Source organism: Oculina patagonica, chromosome 2 (genome assembly GCF_052425735.1).
Source record: "Oculina patagonica isolate OP01 chromosome 2, crgOcupat, whole genome shotgun sequence".
Lineage (NCBI taxonomy): Eukaryota > Metazoa > Cnidaria > Anthozoa > Scleractinia > Oculinidae > Oculina > Oculina patagonica.
Genome location: NC_135759.1, coordinates 42,807,411 through 42,823,006, shown reverse-complemented (window position 1 = coordinate 42,823,006; position 15,596 = coordinate 42,807,411). Strand labels below are relative to the sequence as shown.

The 15,596-nt window shown below is 37.0% G+C and overlaps 1 protein-coding gene and 1 non-coding gene across 6 annotated transcripts in view; both read right to left on the bottom strand.

Moving 5' to 3' along the window:
* Positions 1-15,596, bottom strand: part of LOC144641182 (tyrosine-protein phosphatase non-receptor type 13-like) — a 30,808-nt gene that overhangs the window by 11,866 nt on the left and 3,346 nt on the right. For 2 of the 5 annotated variants that reach the window (XM_078500244.1, XM_078500248.1), the window contains exons 2-19: positions 15,106-15,288; positions 11,632-11,676; positions 10,959-11,027; positions 10,750-10,840; positions 10,301-10,380; positions 9,707-9,783; positions 9,441-9,627; positions 8,976-9,080; positions 8,505-8,555; positions 8,211-8,276; positions 7,839-7,907; positions 7,435-7,511; positions 6,052-6,149; positions 4,483-4,661; positions 3,661-3,720; positions 3,068-3,149; positions 2,922-2,977; positions 2,431-2,682 (exon numbers count right to left, since the gene is read on the bottom strand). In XM_078500244.1, coding sequence (XP_078356370.1) covers positions 2,431-2,682; positions 2,922-2,977; positions 3,068-3,149; positions 3,661-3,720; positions 4,483-4,661; positions 6,052-6,149; positions 7,435-7,511; positions 7,839-7,907; positions 8,211-8,276; positions 8,505-8,555; positions 8,976-9,080; positions 9,441-9,627; positions 9,707-9,783; positions 10,301-10,380; positions 10,750-10,840; positions 10,959-11,027; positions 11,632-11,676; positions 15,106-15,123 — 1,662 coding nt within the window. In that variant the 5' untranslated portion in view covers positions 15,124-15,288. Of the gene's footprint in view, positions 1-229; positions 2,683-2,921; positions 2,978-3,067; positions 3,150-3,660; positions 3,721-4,482; positions 4,662-6,051; positions 6,150-7,434; positions 7,512-7,838; positions 7,908-8,210; positions 8,277-8,504; positions 8,556-8,975; positions 9,081-9,440; positions 9,628-9,706; positions 9,784-10,300; positions 10,381-10,749; positions 10,841-10,958; positions 11,028-11,631; positions 11,677-15,105; positions 15,289-15,596 lie in introns of those variants that run through there. The other 3 variants (XM_078500228.1, XM_078500224.1, XM_078500236.1) reach the window with 2 other exon arrangements.
* Trnat-agu (transfer RNA threonine (anticodon AGU)) lies at positions 7,272-7,345 on the bottom strand. The gene has a single exon. It is a non-coding gene; the product is annotated as a tRNA-Thr (tRNA).

Genomic DNA, 15,596 nt, shown 5'->3' with positions numbered 1-15,596 from the left:
TGACTGAAACTGAGAAAGATAAAAACTTGGACTGTAATCCTCTTCTCGAAATAACTGTATTTTTTAAAAAAAAACTTCGTGTGAAATCTATGGGGCGCATACTCATCATCTCGGCCAATACCTCCATTAAAGCAATGGTCATTTATAAGAGAAAAAATTCTCGCGTTTCAAATTTGATCTTTAAATTGACTTGAACATGAACTTGTTCGTGTAGTTTTGTTTTTCCTAATTTACAGGCTAGATATATAAACCATTAGTAGAGACAGTAATTAACTTTACACTCAATTTATTTTTGTTGATACAGAACTAGTTTATCAAATTACGTGACGGCCCAGTCTACAATTCTCCACTTATTATTTCGCTTATTACAGCTCATATAATTTTAGTATACGTTTGTTTAAGCGGCTTCCGGCAGTGTAAAGAACTTTACGCCGTGGTATAAATCGAGAAACTGAGCTACCACTGATTACTTTGATAAAATTCTTAGGATTTTAATTTGTAAGCAGCCGGCGTTAGCTAGTGGTATAGGAATAAGTCTTTGCACGACTGTGCCGGTTAAACATGGCTCTCATCAATTATTAAACATCTTAAGCAATTCTACATACAAGTTACAGACTTAGATCTTTTATCAATGAAATCAAGTCAATAACTTATTAGTTTTTTGTTGAAGTGTCATACACCAATTATAATACGTTTCATAACGAGGTAATTATTACATTTATTTATAACTGTGGACTTTTGATGCATGGCTTCGCCATCATCGCCATATCGAAAATATTACAATTTTATGACAACAGTTTCAAATTAGTGAATATTCAGCTTAAGTTAGGGCGCCTTATATCCCTAGATAAGTGTTTTAATTTAATATGTTAGAATACTATACTTCCGCTATACATCAATCATGCAGTCACCATAAAATTATTGTACACATATAATTCCATTGGAGTTATATGTCTTCTTTAGGAGGTATTTTTATTGATATTTTCTTTAATTAAAAATTATTAATATGGTTATATTGAGTATTGCACTGCGATTTTATAATTAATATGATTTGTAATTAAGAATTGGATTATATCAGCAGGCGTCTCAACTCTTCTCTCTGATAAGTATGAGTTAACCATGGACACTTATAACTTAAGGATAAAAATAAGCGAAACAGTTAAACGACGTTTCATTGTCAGATTTAGAAACCATTGTCAAATAAAAATAACTGTCAAGCCGTTATGTTTTACTTGACAATAAGTCCCAGTATGACATCGAAACGTAGTTCAACTTTTGAAAAGTTCCCCGGCTTTTACCACAAGGATCTGCCAAACCACTTTACACGGTGGTTTCTTTTTTAAACTTGGCAACACTTGTTGTTCTGTAAATTAGTGGTTCGCTATCATCGGCATCTCTTTCGCTTTCCTTTTTACCAGTGTCATCTTTAAAAGATTCATCTACTTCCCCTGTCTTTTTGTTAAATTCGTTCCCCTTATCGCTTGTTGTTTCTTGCGTCCCACTCACTACTTCTTCAAATTTAGAATTAATTATACCCTCATTTTCAATTTGTTTAATTTCAGGGCTCATCTTTTGGTTGTCAGCTGTGATTTTGCCTGAGCCAACAGCGCGTTCTTCCCTCCCCTTTAAGTAACTGTTGTCATCTAATTTTTTGGCATTTTTCTCCTCTTTCTTGTCAGTTTTAATTTCTTCCATTTCTAGCATGCACTTATCGTTAGAATCAGTAGTTACCACATCTTTTTCTAAGGGAAGAGAAATCCTTTGCTGGGAACTGGAAGGCTCCCCATAGAAGAATTCGTCACCAGTTTCAAGGCCCCGGGTGGGAGAACCACTTAACAAAGTCTCAAGTTCATCCCGAATAGTTTCAATATCTCCCGGATTGAAAGATCCCTGGGTCATTTCACTGAACTCGGAATCAAAATCACTTTCACAACAGGACGATTCCGACTCCTCGGAACGTTTTGGTTTCGAGGAAGAAGGGGAAAATAGGAACGATTGAATCCTTTTAAAAAACCCAACCACGTTAGACTCTTCATTCTGCAGGGCCTGTTGCTCTGTGGAACTGAGCAGCTTTGAGTCATCGTCTGCTGCGGAAATATCCCCCTGATCATGAGGTATAGTCTTGTTTTCTTCCCACGAAGCATCAGACTGCTCTTGAAAATTCCCTGAAGCTTGGTCACCTTTTGATATTTCACCACCCATTAATAAAGAACCTAGAGTATCTACAGGCTCTTTGCATTTCTCAGGCGATTCTTCAGGAGAATCATTTTCATTCACTACCGTTACTTTACTCATAGCCCTCTCTTTTATTATAGCTGACACAGCCCCCTTATCAAATGGCTGTACCCAGGCTATTGCCTCAATACTGCTCTGCTTTCCTAAAGGAAGCATCGTTTCTGGTTTTGGTTTCTCTATTTTAGGAGTACTCACTGCAACTATGTCTTCGATCTGGTGACTTTGACTTGGCACAAACTGCTGCTGCATTGAGGAGTACTGCGATTCCAATGACGGATGGCGTTGCATCATGGGCTGCATCTGTTGCTGTCTATTTGGGTGATAAAAGGCTGACGCGGACTCGGACCCAGGCATTACTGGCTTTCCGTTTGGGGTGGCAGGAGCGGCTACACAGCTCTCGATCAGCATTGTGCAAACATGAGGCGCTGTCCTTAAAATGTTTACAGCCTACAAGAAAAATACGGATGCAAAGATTGTAATGGAATTAACACAAAAAAGGTTAAAAATATATTTCAGTTCACACGGCTGTATTTGAGTTGTCGCAATAAAGATATTGGCATTTAAACTAAAACACTGTGTTATAAAATTTCACGGAATTGGCTATTAATAGTCATCTTATTTTTAATAATTTCATATTCATTATTATTCATTACACTTCAAGACGCAAACGTTTCTAATCGAATTACCTCTTGTCTCGATAAACCTTCTAGACTGTGACCGTTAATTTCGAGGATTCTGTCACCTGGAATGCAAATTGGATAAAAAAAAAAGTTGGAATCTGGTGACTGCAATATATTCAGTAAAACAAGGACTCGTGCATACTGAAACTTACCAATATTGATTTTTCCGCTGAGAGATGCTGGTCCTTCAGGAGCCATCGTCTTCACGTAGATACCACCCAACTCAATGCCACCCTGTGAAGTATAAAGTCGTTATCAACACACTGCCAAGTTAGCAAAACTTTGGACTGACTTCTCATGAATCAAATCTATGTTCCTAATCTAGAATATTCTCGATTGCTCAATTTTCGCTTGTAATATCTCTTATGGTTTCTTCACGTCTAGAGAACGACGTGGACACATTCTGAAGAAGCAAAAGTGAGGCCCGGAATTTTTCAGTGGTAGTGTAGCTCTAGTTGCTTTGCTCGTGGCCACCAGGAGTAACAAACTTTACTGGCGATTTTTCAGTTTTTTGCAATCTGATATATACGGTGGCATGGGGAGGGAGGAGAGGGGGCAAGTAGCAATTTTTATACTACAGAAACTGGTCGGAGTTAACCGTTGGCAAACGGATGAGTCTTTTGATTCACTGCTTCCTAGGATTAGAGTGGACCAACTTAATTAGGAATAAATATGTCTTAATCGGTTGAAGTTTGCTAGAATATGCATGAAGAAAATTTGAAAGCTGTTAGTGCGAAGTACTCACAATGATATTAAGACCCAGACTTCCATTGACTTTCTGCAGCTGAACAGGATGAACACTGACCTGAATGAAAATGAACCAAAAATAATGAACCCCAACAAATAATGCACCTCAAGACACCTAATAAGGAAAATACAGTATTTGTTACTGTCGGTATTCCGTGAACGAAAGGAGCTTGCTGATTAGCTGATGGCCAGCTTTCCCTTTACTAAAAGGCAGAGCTAATCATTTTTCGTCCCTACAGAACTGTAAAACAAAATATTCGCTATCGCGCCGACTCACTGGGCTCCCACTGGCGAGAGCTGAGTAAAGCGTCAAGTGGTGTGGATTATTTGTTGATGTCGCACTCTCGCACTGTGGTTAGTTGTCTATACATTCCCCCTTCCCAGGGCTCGGGGCCCTGGGTTTCAGGTAACATTCAACAGAGGATTGATATTTTGAGATTAGAAAGTTTGTAAATCCTCTCAGTCTTATTTCATTAATATGACGGCTACACATAAATAAAACAGATCATGATATGCTGATGTCCGGTCTCATCCATTTCTATTGTGGCGCATTGGCTTTGTAATGCGCTATATAAGCACCTATATCATTCATAAAGGCATGACCACATAATATAAGCGTTACGATTTCTCCAGGCCCTGGCCTGCAGTTATTGTTTGTACTTGTTAACTGTTTGCACTTGTAATTTCGAGTGTGGCAAAAAATGGTCGAGTCTCCAAATGCATTAACATACTTGAATCAAAATGTGAAGAATCGTAGACGGAAATATCCAAGGAAAGACACTATGTTTATGTTCTACCGATATCACACTTCCATACCAACCTGTACTGGTTGATCTTCTTGTACTGGGCACGCTGACCCATTCAAATGAATCGCGGGACCTATTCCAGATGGCTGTATGACCGATGAATCGTGCCCAGGTTTACCTGCTGCTAATTCTGGCATGTCTCCGGCCAGAGAATCGGATTCATCTGTTTTTACTACTCCATTCATCCTCACCACTGAAACAACATAAATGAACTTTGAATTTAATGCATCATTGGACTTAGCAGTAACACAGTCTGCAATTTGCTAGAAAGGTGGCTGCTATAGAGGTCAGTGGCCCTTTAGGGGACGTTTCACTGTAATTTGGCTTCACCCACACTCCATCTTTGTAGTTGTGACACGAATCGCAGGGGGTCTGGCACTCTGTACCCCTCATAGTAAATTGAAGTCACGCCTTCTCGCTATGAATGCCACACGGCTTAAGATTAAATTGCTATACTACCATAAACTTCACTTTAATATAGAGAAAGAGGGGCCATACTGCAATGTTTAGCAATAAGGTTTTATTGCAATATAAACACAGATTAAACACAAGAAAAAAATTAAATATACCAATTTTTCTCATGACAAGGCGTGCTAAAGTCATGATATTGCTAATTGAATTTGAATAATAAGACTGAATATCCCCCTTCGCTATCTTCAAGCACCCAGCTGCTGCCCAGTCATAATATTCAAAAACATATTCAAAACAATCAGCTTGAGTTAAAAAAGGAGACTTTTAAATTTTGGTGTTAATTTGTTTCTCTTATCGGCAATTCGACAAGATATATGTATTCCTATATTGAGCGTAATACACATGAAGTAATCAAGAAAAACATACGTGAGACATAATAGGTATCCTTCATAAGTTACCTTACAGTTCTTTATAGTTACTTTGCACAAATTGTGATGGGTCGATTGTTTTACTTGTCGCATTTTTATCGTGTGCAAATTCTCGCTAACCGCATGAAAGCTGACAATGTAAGACGATAAAGCAGACGTCGATGCGCATTAGCCATTTTAAAAATATCCCTTGCCCGTTGTAGGAAACAACACATGGAAAACGGTATTCGATGACAAATAATTTCTGTAAATTTTGTGATAGGGCCAATTAATGAATTGCGAAATGAGTATAGTAAAAAAGAAGATTTTAATAGTCGAAATAGAGAGATGTTTCTGTTCTAGACATTTGTTGTTCCAGACATTTGTTTGCTGTTTGTGGGTTATACAGACAGATATTGAACAACTTTAGAAGGCGACTGTTCGTTTTCTAGCATTCAACTAGTTAGAACAACTACATCTCTCAAATTTTGTAGGCAAAATCTTTAGGCTGATGTGTTGAGTGGACAATTAAAATGCTCTTATATTCACCCGGTTTACGCGCCAAATGTTCACCTAAGTGTATGTACACTATATATATCACCTGTCAAATATGTTAAAATCACGAGTCGAAATTTAACAATGTTGCAGTTTTCTAAACTATAGTGTTATCGACGGTACACTACAATCACTTTTGTGAAGACTTATAACATTGAAAACACATTATATGAAATAAATACAATGGACAAAACTATATTTTTGTGTTACCTCCATCTTTTGGATATTCCTTGAGGCTGGACAATTTCATTCCCATCATCATTTGGAACTTGTAGAACGATGTACACATTTTAAGCAAATACCTCGACCTTTCAAAGCAGAAAATAGAAGCCATAAGAGAAACGCTATTAGAATAATGATTTTAAACAAAGTTTAGGGCTGAATATTCAAATGCAGGAATCGTACTGAAAATGATAACAGTAGGTCGCTGGGCAGAAAATGTCCTCCCCTTGACAAACATGTATTTGTCAACTTCTAATCACACAGTAAATATAACGTGGTTATTATGTTATTAATCTCACCAAAGTATAAAGCATATCAGTAGAAGAAGAACTTCTCTTCCCGCTAAAATCATGCTGTGCGAGTCAAATTAAACTAACCCACTGAATACAAGCTACCAAAATGACAAGATGACATTCGTCTCCAGGGGCAGTCTATGTCTCTATAAAGCATTTGTTTGTATTCTCTTTGCTTTGCTTTTCTCTGCATCTCTTACTGTCTTACATGACTAACAAAAAACATCGCTGACAAAAATATGAGATGTTTCTTCGGAATAAAGTGATACTATATATAAGCGTTTAACTGGAATGGCTATGTAGCTTGTAAATTCTAGTACACTGTTTTTTGTTATTTGTTTTTGCATGGGTGTGTTATTCCTTATTTACTAGAGCATTTGCCTGCCGATTTAACTCACAACTCGAGTGCGCAAAATATTTTTTTCTCGTGGTTAAAAAAAGTGGCTAAAAGCAACAATTTGACGACGCGAAAATTAAACGTTATTAGCAATAATTATTACAGTAAATTGCATAATTACAACAAAGTACGTACTAAACTGTAAATTTAAAGAAGTACACCGTGCTAATCCCTGTTACTAATTAATTTTCATCGGGAGCATCACCACGTTGCTCACCAGCCGTCAATCCATTTGTCCATCGCTCGTGGCATCGTTAAGAGTCCAAACAATTATTTGCTTAATCGTGTTGATCTTTTACTGAAGATGCCGTTATATCATTCCAAAAACACTACTGAGTCTGCCTTTGAGAAGCGATATTAAAATGAAGTAACGCTTTACAACTAGCTACTGAATAATTCTTCAAAAATGTCTTTAGAAAGAATAATCAACAATAAGTCGCAGTTAACCAAATGAAGGATCATCGCAGTATTGTACTCAACTTAAGCAGTTGAGAAAAGCAAGCCTGAAAAAAAAATTCAGGCTTGAACGGGAATCGAACCCATGACCTCTGCGATACTAGTGCAGCGCTCTAACCAACTGAGCTATCAAGCCAACTAGTACTGGGAGCTGGTCACTTGTGAGTTCGTAATATACCCGTGGATGGAGGTCAAAAATAAGCATTTTGCTGAACCAGAACTTACTTCTTATAGCTGCATGTATACAGAACCATCTTGGATGTCTCCGGATCACCGTGTGCTTCAATAAAAAACCGTCTCCGCTATGAAAATGAAGAGGAATCAGAACAATCTTGCAAAGCAACACAAATTACTAATCTCTCTGTGTAATCGGGCAATATGGTAATATTTCTCCATTTGTAGTTATGAACAGTAAGGCCTTTTTTTAAAAAAAAAAACCTGCTTTATAAGTCAACGTTGAGTGTCATTTTCAGATAGAGGTAATCGTTCAAGATCAAAACGTCAAAAACGTCGTCGGTGTGAAGAAGTTTTAAAAGTTTAAGAGGTCAGCATCAAATACTGTTTGCGATTACTCAACATTAATGTTCTCCTTGTTCAAGGATCGACAATATACTATCCAATATACTTACATGAAAGGCCATTCTTTTTATGTTTTGCCACGGATGACGAAACGTTGGACTCTTCACGATTCCTCTTTCCTGAAAAACGAATAGTTAGACCATAATTAGAGGAAGCTACAATATTTTTAATGAGAGGTACGTATTTGTCGGGGGTGCCGGGTGGTGGTGAACGTGTTACAGTAATTGTCTAATAATACTGCCAACGTGAAAACTCACATCTGATTAAAAAAATGCAGATCAATTTATCTCAAACTATATCGATAGCTGAACAGTGGAATTGAAATTGTATCGCATGCAAATGAAACATATAGGCAAGATTACTGCGCAAAACAAATGAAAAGATACGAACGAGTATGAACATTGACTTTGCAAAACACTTACCTCATAAACAATGAGTCCTCTTACACTTATCCCTAAACTAAAACCGCCTCTCTTGTCCTTCTTATACTGCAAAAATAATAGAGATGGATTAGTTACTAATTCATACAATGAGTGAAATCTAGCAAAAGAGCAAATTTACTGGGAACATATATGCCGAAAACCCTGCTGCGATCTTTCCTTTTGTGCAGTTTTTCTCTGCATGTTTGACATGTTTGGCACCACAGTTTCTCTCACAAGGCAACAGCTTTGTTAAAGAACTAGCCAGTATTAAAATTAACATTAAGGTAAACTTACTTTAGAAACTTTGTTAAATATAATTCCATATTCCTGCAGTTTCTGAGCCTCCTGCAAAAATAATAATAGAAATATAAGTGAAAATGGAGAAAAAAAAAAAACAACGAAGGAGAGTCAAATAACTCATCCCCCACTGGTCATGACTTCAAAACGACGCACAACCATGTTACAGGGATGTGCACCTGTTTCGGTTTTGTTAGGCCTCATGCGCATGGCAAAGCGGTCATGCAACGTGACGACCCGAAGGCCGTGTATACGTGCCCTTCACCACCGAAGAGGCTGCAACTCATCCCTTTCAGCGTCAGCTCCACACTTTCCATGTAATAGCTGGGGTTGTGAGTTCAAGTCTTCAAACAGAAACAAGGAATAAGACTTTCCAAAATTCAAAGGATATGTCTTAGCGTTTAAATCGTACAGTAAAGTTACCCAATCAAAGTCTTTCTGCCTTGCGCAATTATTCTATGTACAAACCTTCAAGTACTCAATCTCGGCCTGAGCATCACTGAGACCAGTGTGAGTCTTGTGCATTGACGGAAGATGTTTCTTTATGTAGGAAGCAGTGAGTTTGGCGATCGCCTTCAAATAAAATAGTCATATGTTAGTTTAAGTAAAAAACACTTAAGAAAGCGAGGCTTTAATTTTTATCAAATCATAAAATTGCAATGATTATTCTCCTGGCCCCGTTTGTTCAAAGAATGGATAACGTTATGCACCAGATAAATCACTGTAACCTCTTCTATATTTTTATTTATCTTGCGACTTATTTGGTTCCCCTTAAAAGGGTTTTAGGAAAGAAAGCCTTATTCTATATTACCCATGCAAGGAGATAGAGATAGTGACAGAAAATTCCTGAACCTCTTACAAATACAGCCGACCTTTTTACGGTAAAACTTCTATTTTGAGACCTTCTTCACTTTTCAGTACAAAGCAACTTACCCTCTGCGGAAGATAGTGCTCTGGAACAAAGTAGTCCGATCCATGCAGAGTCTGGTTGTAATCTCCTACTTCAGCTTGCAGGGCGTAGGAAGCTAAGAGCATGGAGGTCTCCTCATGAACGTAGATCCCTCCTTCCAACACATCCTTTCTTAACTGCAGATAGTACAAGTGCCGAGTAGATTGTTGTCTAGGGACGAGGAAGGACAAAATCACATCGGAATTAGGGCTGTGTGATGACACAGAAGATGAAGTGCAATATTACTTACTGTAGCAGACAGATATTCTCCACGTAATACTTCACTCGGAAGAAGATCGTAAAAACCAGAGACGAATTGCAAGAAACCTAAAAAACAAATGAAAATTGTTACAAACAATTATGCAATAAATTTCTTAATTTCTTGGTCAGTATTCAGACTTCTTTTGGTAGTTTGTGGTTGCTATTTCTGTTGTTGTTTGTGTATTGTGTTTTGATCACAGTGGAAGACAACTTAACGTAAAAAAAAAAACGGTTCTCTCGGTTAAGCCCTCTTGTCAGTAACATTAAATGAAAACTTTAAGTTACGACCTGACGTCCTCTAACGTATCCTGGATATCTACAAGGAGAAAAACCGGTACACGTGACAATTTTACTATCAGAACCGGAAGCAAGTGGCTTGCCGAAGAAAAATTTCCTTTCCTAATTCGATTACACAATATTTTTATTTTCTTGCTTTTTTTTTTTCTGTTCTATGTTCTTTGCTTTAATTAGGGACTAGTAAAGAGAACAAAACCCTACAATGCTATAATTTTAAAACAAACCTTCGTTCGTTTCGCTGGTGACTACATAGATACAGTATCAAGGAAAATATTGAGCCACTTACGTCATCTTTCCACAGATGGGGCGCAAATTTTGCTAGTTTGGAAAGTTTCTCATTTAAGTCCAAGAACTCATGTTCGCCATCTGAATGTACAACAATACACACTTGGAGTAAGAATATATTGTTTAATGGAAGTCTAGTTAAGTTTGTGAAGAAATTCCTGTTTTTGGTCCGCTTTTGGGACAAAATGCGTCATCAGATATATTTACATTTAAAAAAATAACGAAGAAATTTGTACTCGTTCACAGCATATGAAAGCAGACTTGCGTATGTGTGTCCTTTTACACGTCCGGTCTCGCCAATCAAAACTAAGTTATTCTGTGAGGGAGCCGCAGGCTGAGAAATTGCACGTGGTGTAAATGCTGCCTTTTTTATTGGCTAACAACAAATGCTAAATTCCTTTTTTCGAGGTTTTTAGCAATTTGTTTTAGGAGCAATATGACTATAATCACCTTTGATAATCATAAGACCAAAAAAGATAGTCTCTGTAAGTCCAAGATGATCAGTGATGATGCTGTACAAGTCCTGTCCAGTGGCAGAACCCTATAAAACGGAATTATAAAAAAATCTAATTTCATTTCACTTTGCAGTATCAAAGGTTCATTATAAGAAAATTTCGAATGGAATTACAGGTTATCAAAAGCGAAAGTTAAAACTTAACCTGAACTCTAACATTAAGCCTTTCCCCATTTAGCAAAACCACGTTGATCAACTTGTCACCCTCGCCTATCTGAAACGAAAAGAAGATAGTATTTTCAACCAGGAACCTATTGATCAAAATACGTGCAGAAAAACATTGTGCACGTGTGCTTTTTTTTTTGAACTTCTGGTTAAGGTGTGGTACATGATGCCAAATGATGACTGAAGTATGAACAACACATTTGAACTAAAGCATCCGCATGAGAGCAGATCGTATGTCTTGTGTCGCAAGGGTAAACCAACTTACAGAGTCAGCTCAAGGCCCACTGTTTTGGTAGAGTCGAGTAGAGTGCTCGCTCAAGACAAACCAGTCAAACCAGTTTATGAGTGAAGTGTACAATGAACTACTTACCAATAACCTGAAAATTTTTTTTCGACTAGTGAGTGTCAAACTCTGATATCTGGGAGTATTTCAAATAACGTCACGTCTTACGTTGGAAGTTTTTAAGTGCAATGCTCGTGCCACGTGCAAGGACCATAAAAGTGCAAAGTGTACAGTAGTTAAGTGACAGCGTGCGTGATAAGAAGATAGATCAGTTGCATGACATGTCTAAAACGATGCATGTCTCGTGCATTAAGATAAACAGAGCGAAATGGAATTTAAAAAGAACAAGAAACAGATGAAAGAAGAGTACCAAAACGCCTGCCTCCTCGGCCTTGTCGTCTGCCCGTCTTCCCGCCTGAGAGTGAGCCAGAGTTAGAGAAGAAAAATTACATGTTAAGCACTTTTAAAAGATGTTAATTTGCAAGATATAAACTTGTTATGGACATAAGAAGTCCCTACTTAAAAAAGCCATGCAGAATAACAAGAGTCACAAAAGAGATGGGTCAAGCGTTTACTACTGTTAATTCACACAAAGATTACAAAGCCATCAAGCATATTTGGTTAACATTCTGGTTTAAAAACAGCGTGACATTGAATTTGAAAGCATGCTTCCCCCAAAGATAATTTTCGGCTCATGCACTACGATGATAGGATGTTTGGTTTCCAGTTGAGACCTTTTCCTGAGATGACGACATCGTTCTCATAACGTTATTAACTGTACCCAGGAGACATAGAAGAGTACTCCTAGGGACTGGATAACTGACAAATGCCACTTTTTGTGCATGAAGTGAACGCTGACAACAAGCAATGTAAACATCTCCAATGCATAAATATAACCCTTACCGTCATTCATAGAAAAGTCTTGCCAGATCAAAGTTTGCCCAAATCCCATTTCCCAGCTTGTTGTTTTCCTGATTTCCAAATCCCATCCCCAGTTCCATTGTTTTTTGTTTGTAAGCTCCAGACCCAGTGACACAAATCCCATTTTCCCAGTAAAATTTGCCCAAATACCAGTTCTACCCCTTTAGACCCATCTATATAACGAACTTTGCCATTAGAGCTAATTTTTTTATTTTGGTATACTATGGGGAAAGAGACAGTTTAACGACAAACGAAAGACACATTATATTTTTCTTCCATTTATTAATGAGGTCACTGAGAGATGAGGCGTGATTGATGAAATAAATCCATTGTTTTATTAATTTGAAAGATAACTCTTTGAGAGATTATGTGAGAGATGATTTTTACTGCCGCATATTGATTGATTGATTATTGATTGATTGATTGATTGATTGGTAGAATCAAGCCTAAGATTGTTATGGAAAGAAAGAAAAAATAAACGTCCAATAAACATTTTTCTCTTTGCTTGTTTGTTTGTTACTTTGTTTGTTTGTTTCACCTTTGCTTGTTTTCAAATGTCTTTTGGTGTGCATGATGGGTACGTAATTTATTATTTGTCCTACGTCTTTCGCTATAATCAGGTCTTTGATAGAGCATTTTTTCTTTTGGTTTTTCCCCAGTAGTTATGGCTCTTTCATAAGTCTGGTTTGTACCTTTCACAGTTACAGTGAAGTGAGAATAATACTGAATTCGTTACATGATGTTAAGAGAGTTCTGATCTTATCGCTGAAGGAAAATCAAAGCGATTCTTCGTAATAGATCTTTAGAAACGAGGTCTACAATAACATGATTTAGTAAATTCCCCGAGGTATTTATGCTGACTCATCAGAATTTATTACACAAAATCTACAAGCACCAGTCCCCCTCGAGCATCTAAACTTCTTGTATGATTATATTATATATATATATATCGCAAAGTCCTTAAACCAACCAGACATAACAAAAATGTTCCTGTTCAAAAGATTCAATCTTTGTTATTGATTTGCATTCGCAGGTAGTGGGAAGGAGTAGCAAGAATTTTGTTGAGCCAGTAATTAACTGAAGCTAGCGGAGTATAACTGAACTAACGACATATCAGCTATAAACAATTTGCAATTCCGAGTCAGAATGTCTTGACTTAAACGGATTACTTATATGGTTTGTACCACACTCTAATTTATAAAGAGGAAAATAAGGAACATATAAAAACAAAAGAAGCTGTTTGGAATACTCATAGACAAAACTGAAAGTGTTTAGTTAAAACAATAAAATGTGACTGGTGAAAACACTGCAATTGCAAACTCGTCAAGAAAAAAAGCGATGAGAACAAATGATAGTGGGTGGGTGTTTGAAAAAATGCATAGACATCAGGATCAATTTGGTATACTAAAAATTATGTCTGACAACTAGAAAATAAAATAAAAGGCATTTTTTGACGACTTTTGAAAATCTGGAGCATGCAAAACTAGACATTGGAGACCATTACACTGAAAACCGTAACCAGTTGTTCTGGTGTAAAACAGGAAGAAAGAAGGTGTTTCGCCTCTAACCATAACGCAAGGCGGTTTCACTGAAAATTTTCACGACGATAAATGTATCGGTATGGTTTAAAGGGATGTAAAACAAGAGAATCGAGCGTCGAGCCATCGTGATAGTAGATTGAAAGACGCACTCCATGTTTATAGCCTGAGAACTTACTGCGGATGACGTAGTTGAGGTAAGAAGTAAACATTAGATCTGACCAAGAGATATTAATGAGGAAAATCGCCGCGGGTATCCTTCAGATGAGATTAAGCGCAAATATCGTATTGAAATCCTACAGTTGAGAGAGTAAGTGTCATGTAGTTTCGCTACAAGTGGTAAAATGCGTCTAAATAGAAAAGAAAATCGCTTCTAATGCGCTGAGAATATGTTTTCACAGCGTGAACTTATCAGCTAAGAATGGTCCTCCGATTAAAAATATAACTTGTCTACAGAAAAATTTTCGTAGAAAGACCGTCAGCTTACACACCCATTGATAGAAATACAATGAATCATAAAATTCAGTGCATCCTAAGAAATAGGTGCGATATAACACTGTAGTTGACTGTAAATTTCGTCAATATTAATGCGTATCAATGTGATAAATATTTTGTAGAGACTGGTCAAAGATGAAACCGTTTCACTTGCCACAGTTTGATTTTTCAGTAAGGATCATTTAGCGTTTATATTTTCTAGCAAATTATTTGTACATCGATGCTAGATTTTAAAAGCATTTGAGAATTACCTGGAGAGCGATTTTAAATAATGATCGACCAATGTCGCTTCATGATGTTGTGGCGTGTTTTCAGCCAAGACGAAATTGTTTTATTTTCATTTCCAAGGTCCCCTGGTAGCTTGAATTTTTAAACACCGTATACAAGACCATCGCTTGTATTTAAATAAAAGCATAATTACAAAAGCTGAAATTACTTTTTTAACACATGCTATTGTGCCGTGCAATACAGTTTTCCGTGCAACTAATTTCGTCAAAACCCAAGACACTATGATAGTAATTTTTAGAAACATTATCTTAGCTGAAATCATCAGAATATAAATGACTATAGATGCGTCTCATCTCGTTTCCCAGTGACTTCGTCTTTCTTAAAAATATCCTTGATTATGTAGAAAACGTTTTTATAGGCTTAAGCAATAAGCCAAATAAGCGAAATGCTTAACACCGGGGCAACGAACGCGACTAGGTAATTTACAAACTTACTAAGAGTTCTGAATTAAAAACTCAAACAACGACGATATTTTTACTTATACGTAAGGATTTCTTCTTTATGTGTGCGTTTGCCTTAAGGGCTGAAATACTTGATCTGAGCCATGCACATTAATCAATGACCTACAACTAACAGAATAGTTAAAATTGCAGTCTACTTACAACTGTGGCAGAGTTCATCAGAGAAACGCAGCTATTAGATTTTACGAAGGCAGATCTGTCTTCTGAGTTTTGTCCTCATGACGTTTTCGCTTCTACGCGTTGAAAGACAATTGGCGCAGACTTAGAAGGTCTTCAATCCTCGCTTACATTTCCGGATGACAGCTACAGGCAAACCTGAAAGATCTAACCATGAAAAATTCAAATCAGCTTAGCTACAATGAACACGCATTTGTGCGTTGGGATTACATGTATATTTTCAATCATTTCTTTATCTTGTTTAGAAAGAACTTTCTATTTTTGTTGAATTCATGACAAATAGGTTTGCTATTGTTTTGGTTTTCTACATTTATTTGAATTTCGTGGCGAACACCTTGGATCTGGTGAATACAAATCTATCCTTACTAGCCGTTAAAAAGAAACTAAAGCGAACAAAACATTGTCAACAGATAGATTAAACTCGAAGAAAATAATAAAAGTTGTCAAATTACAAA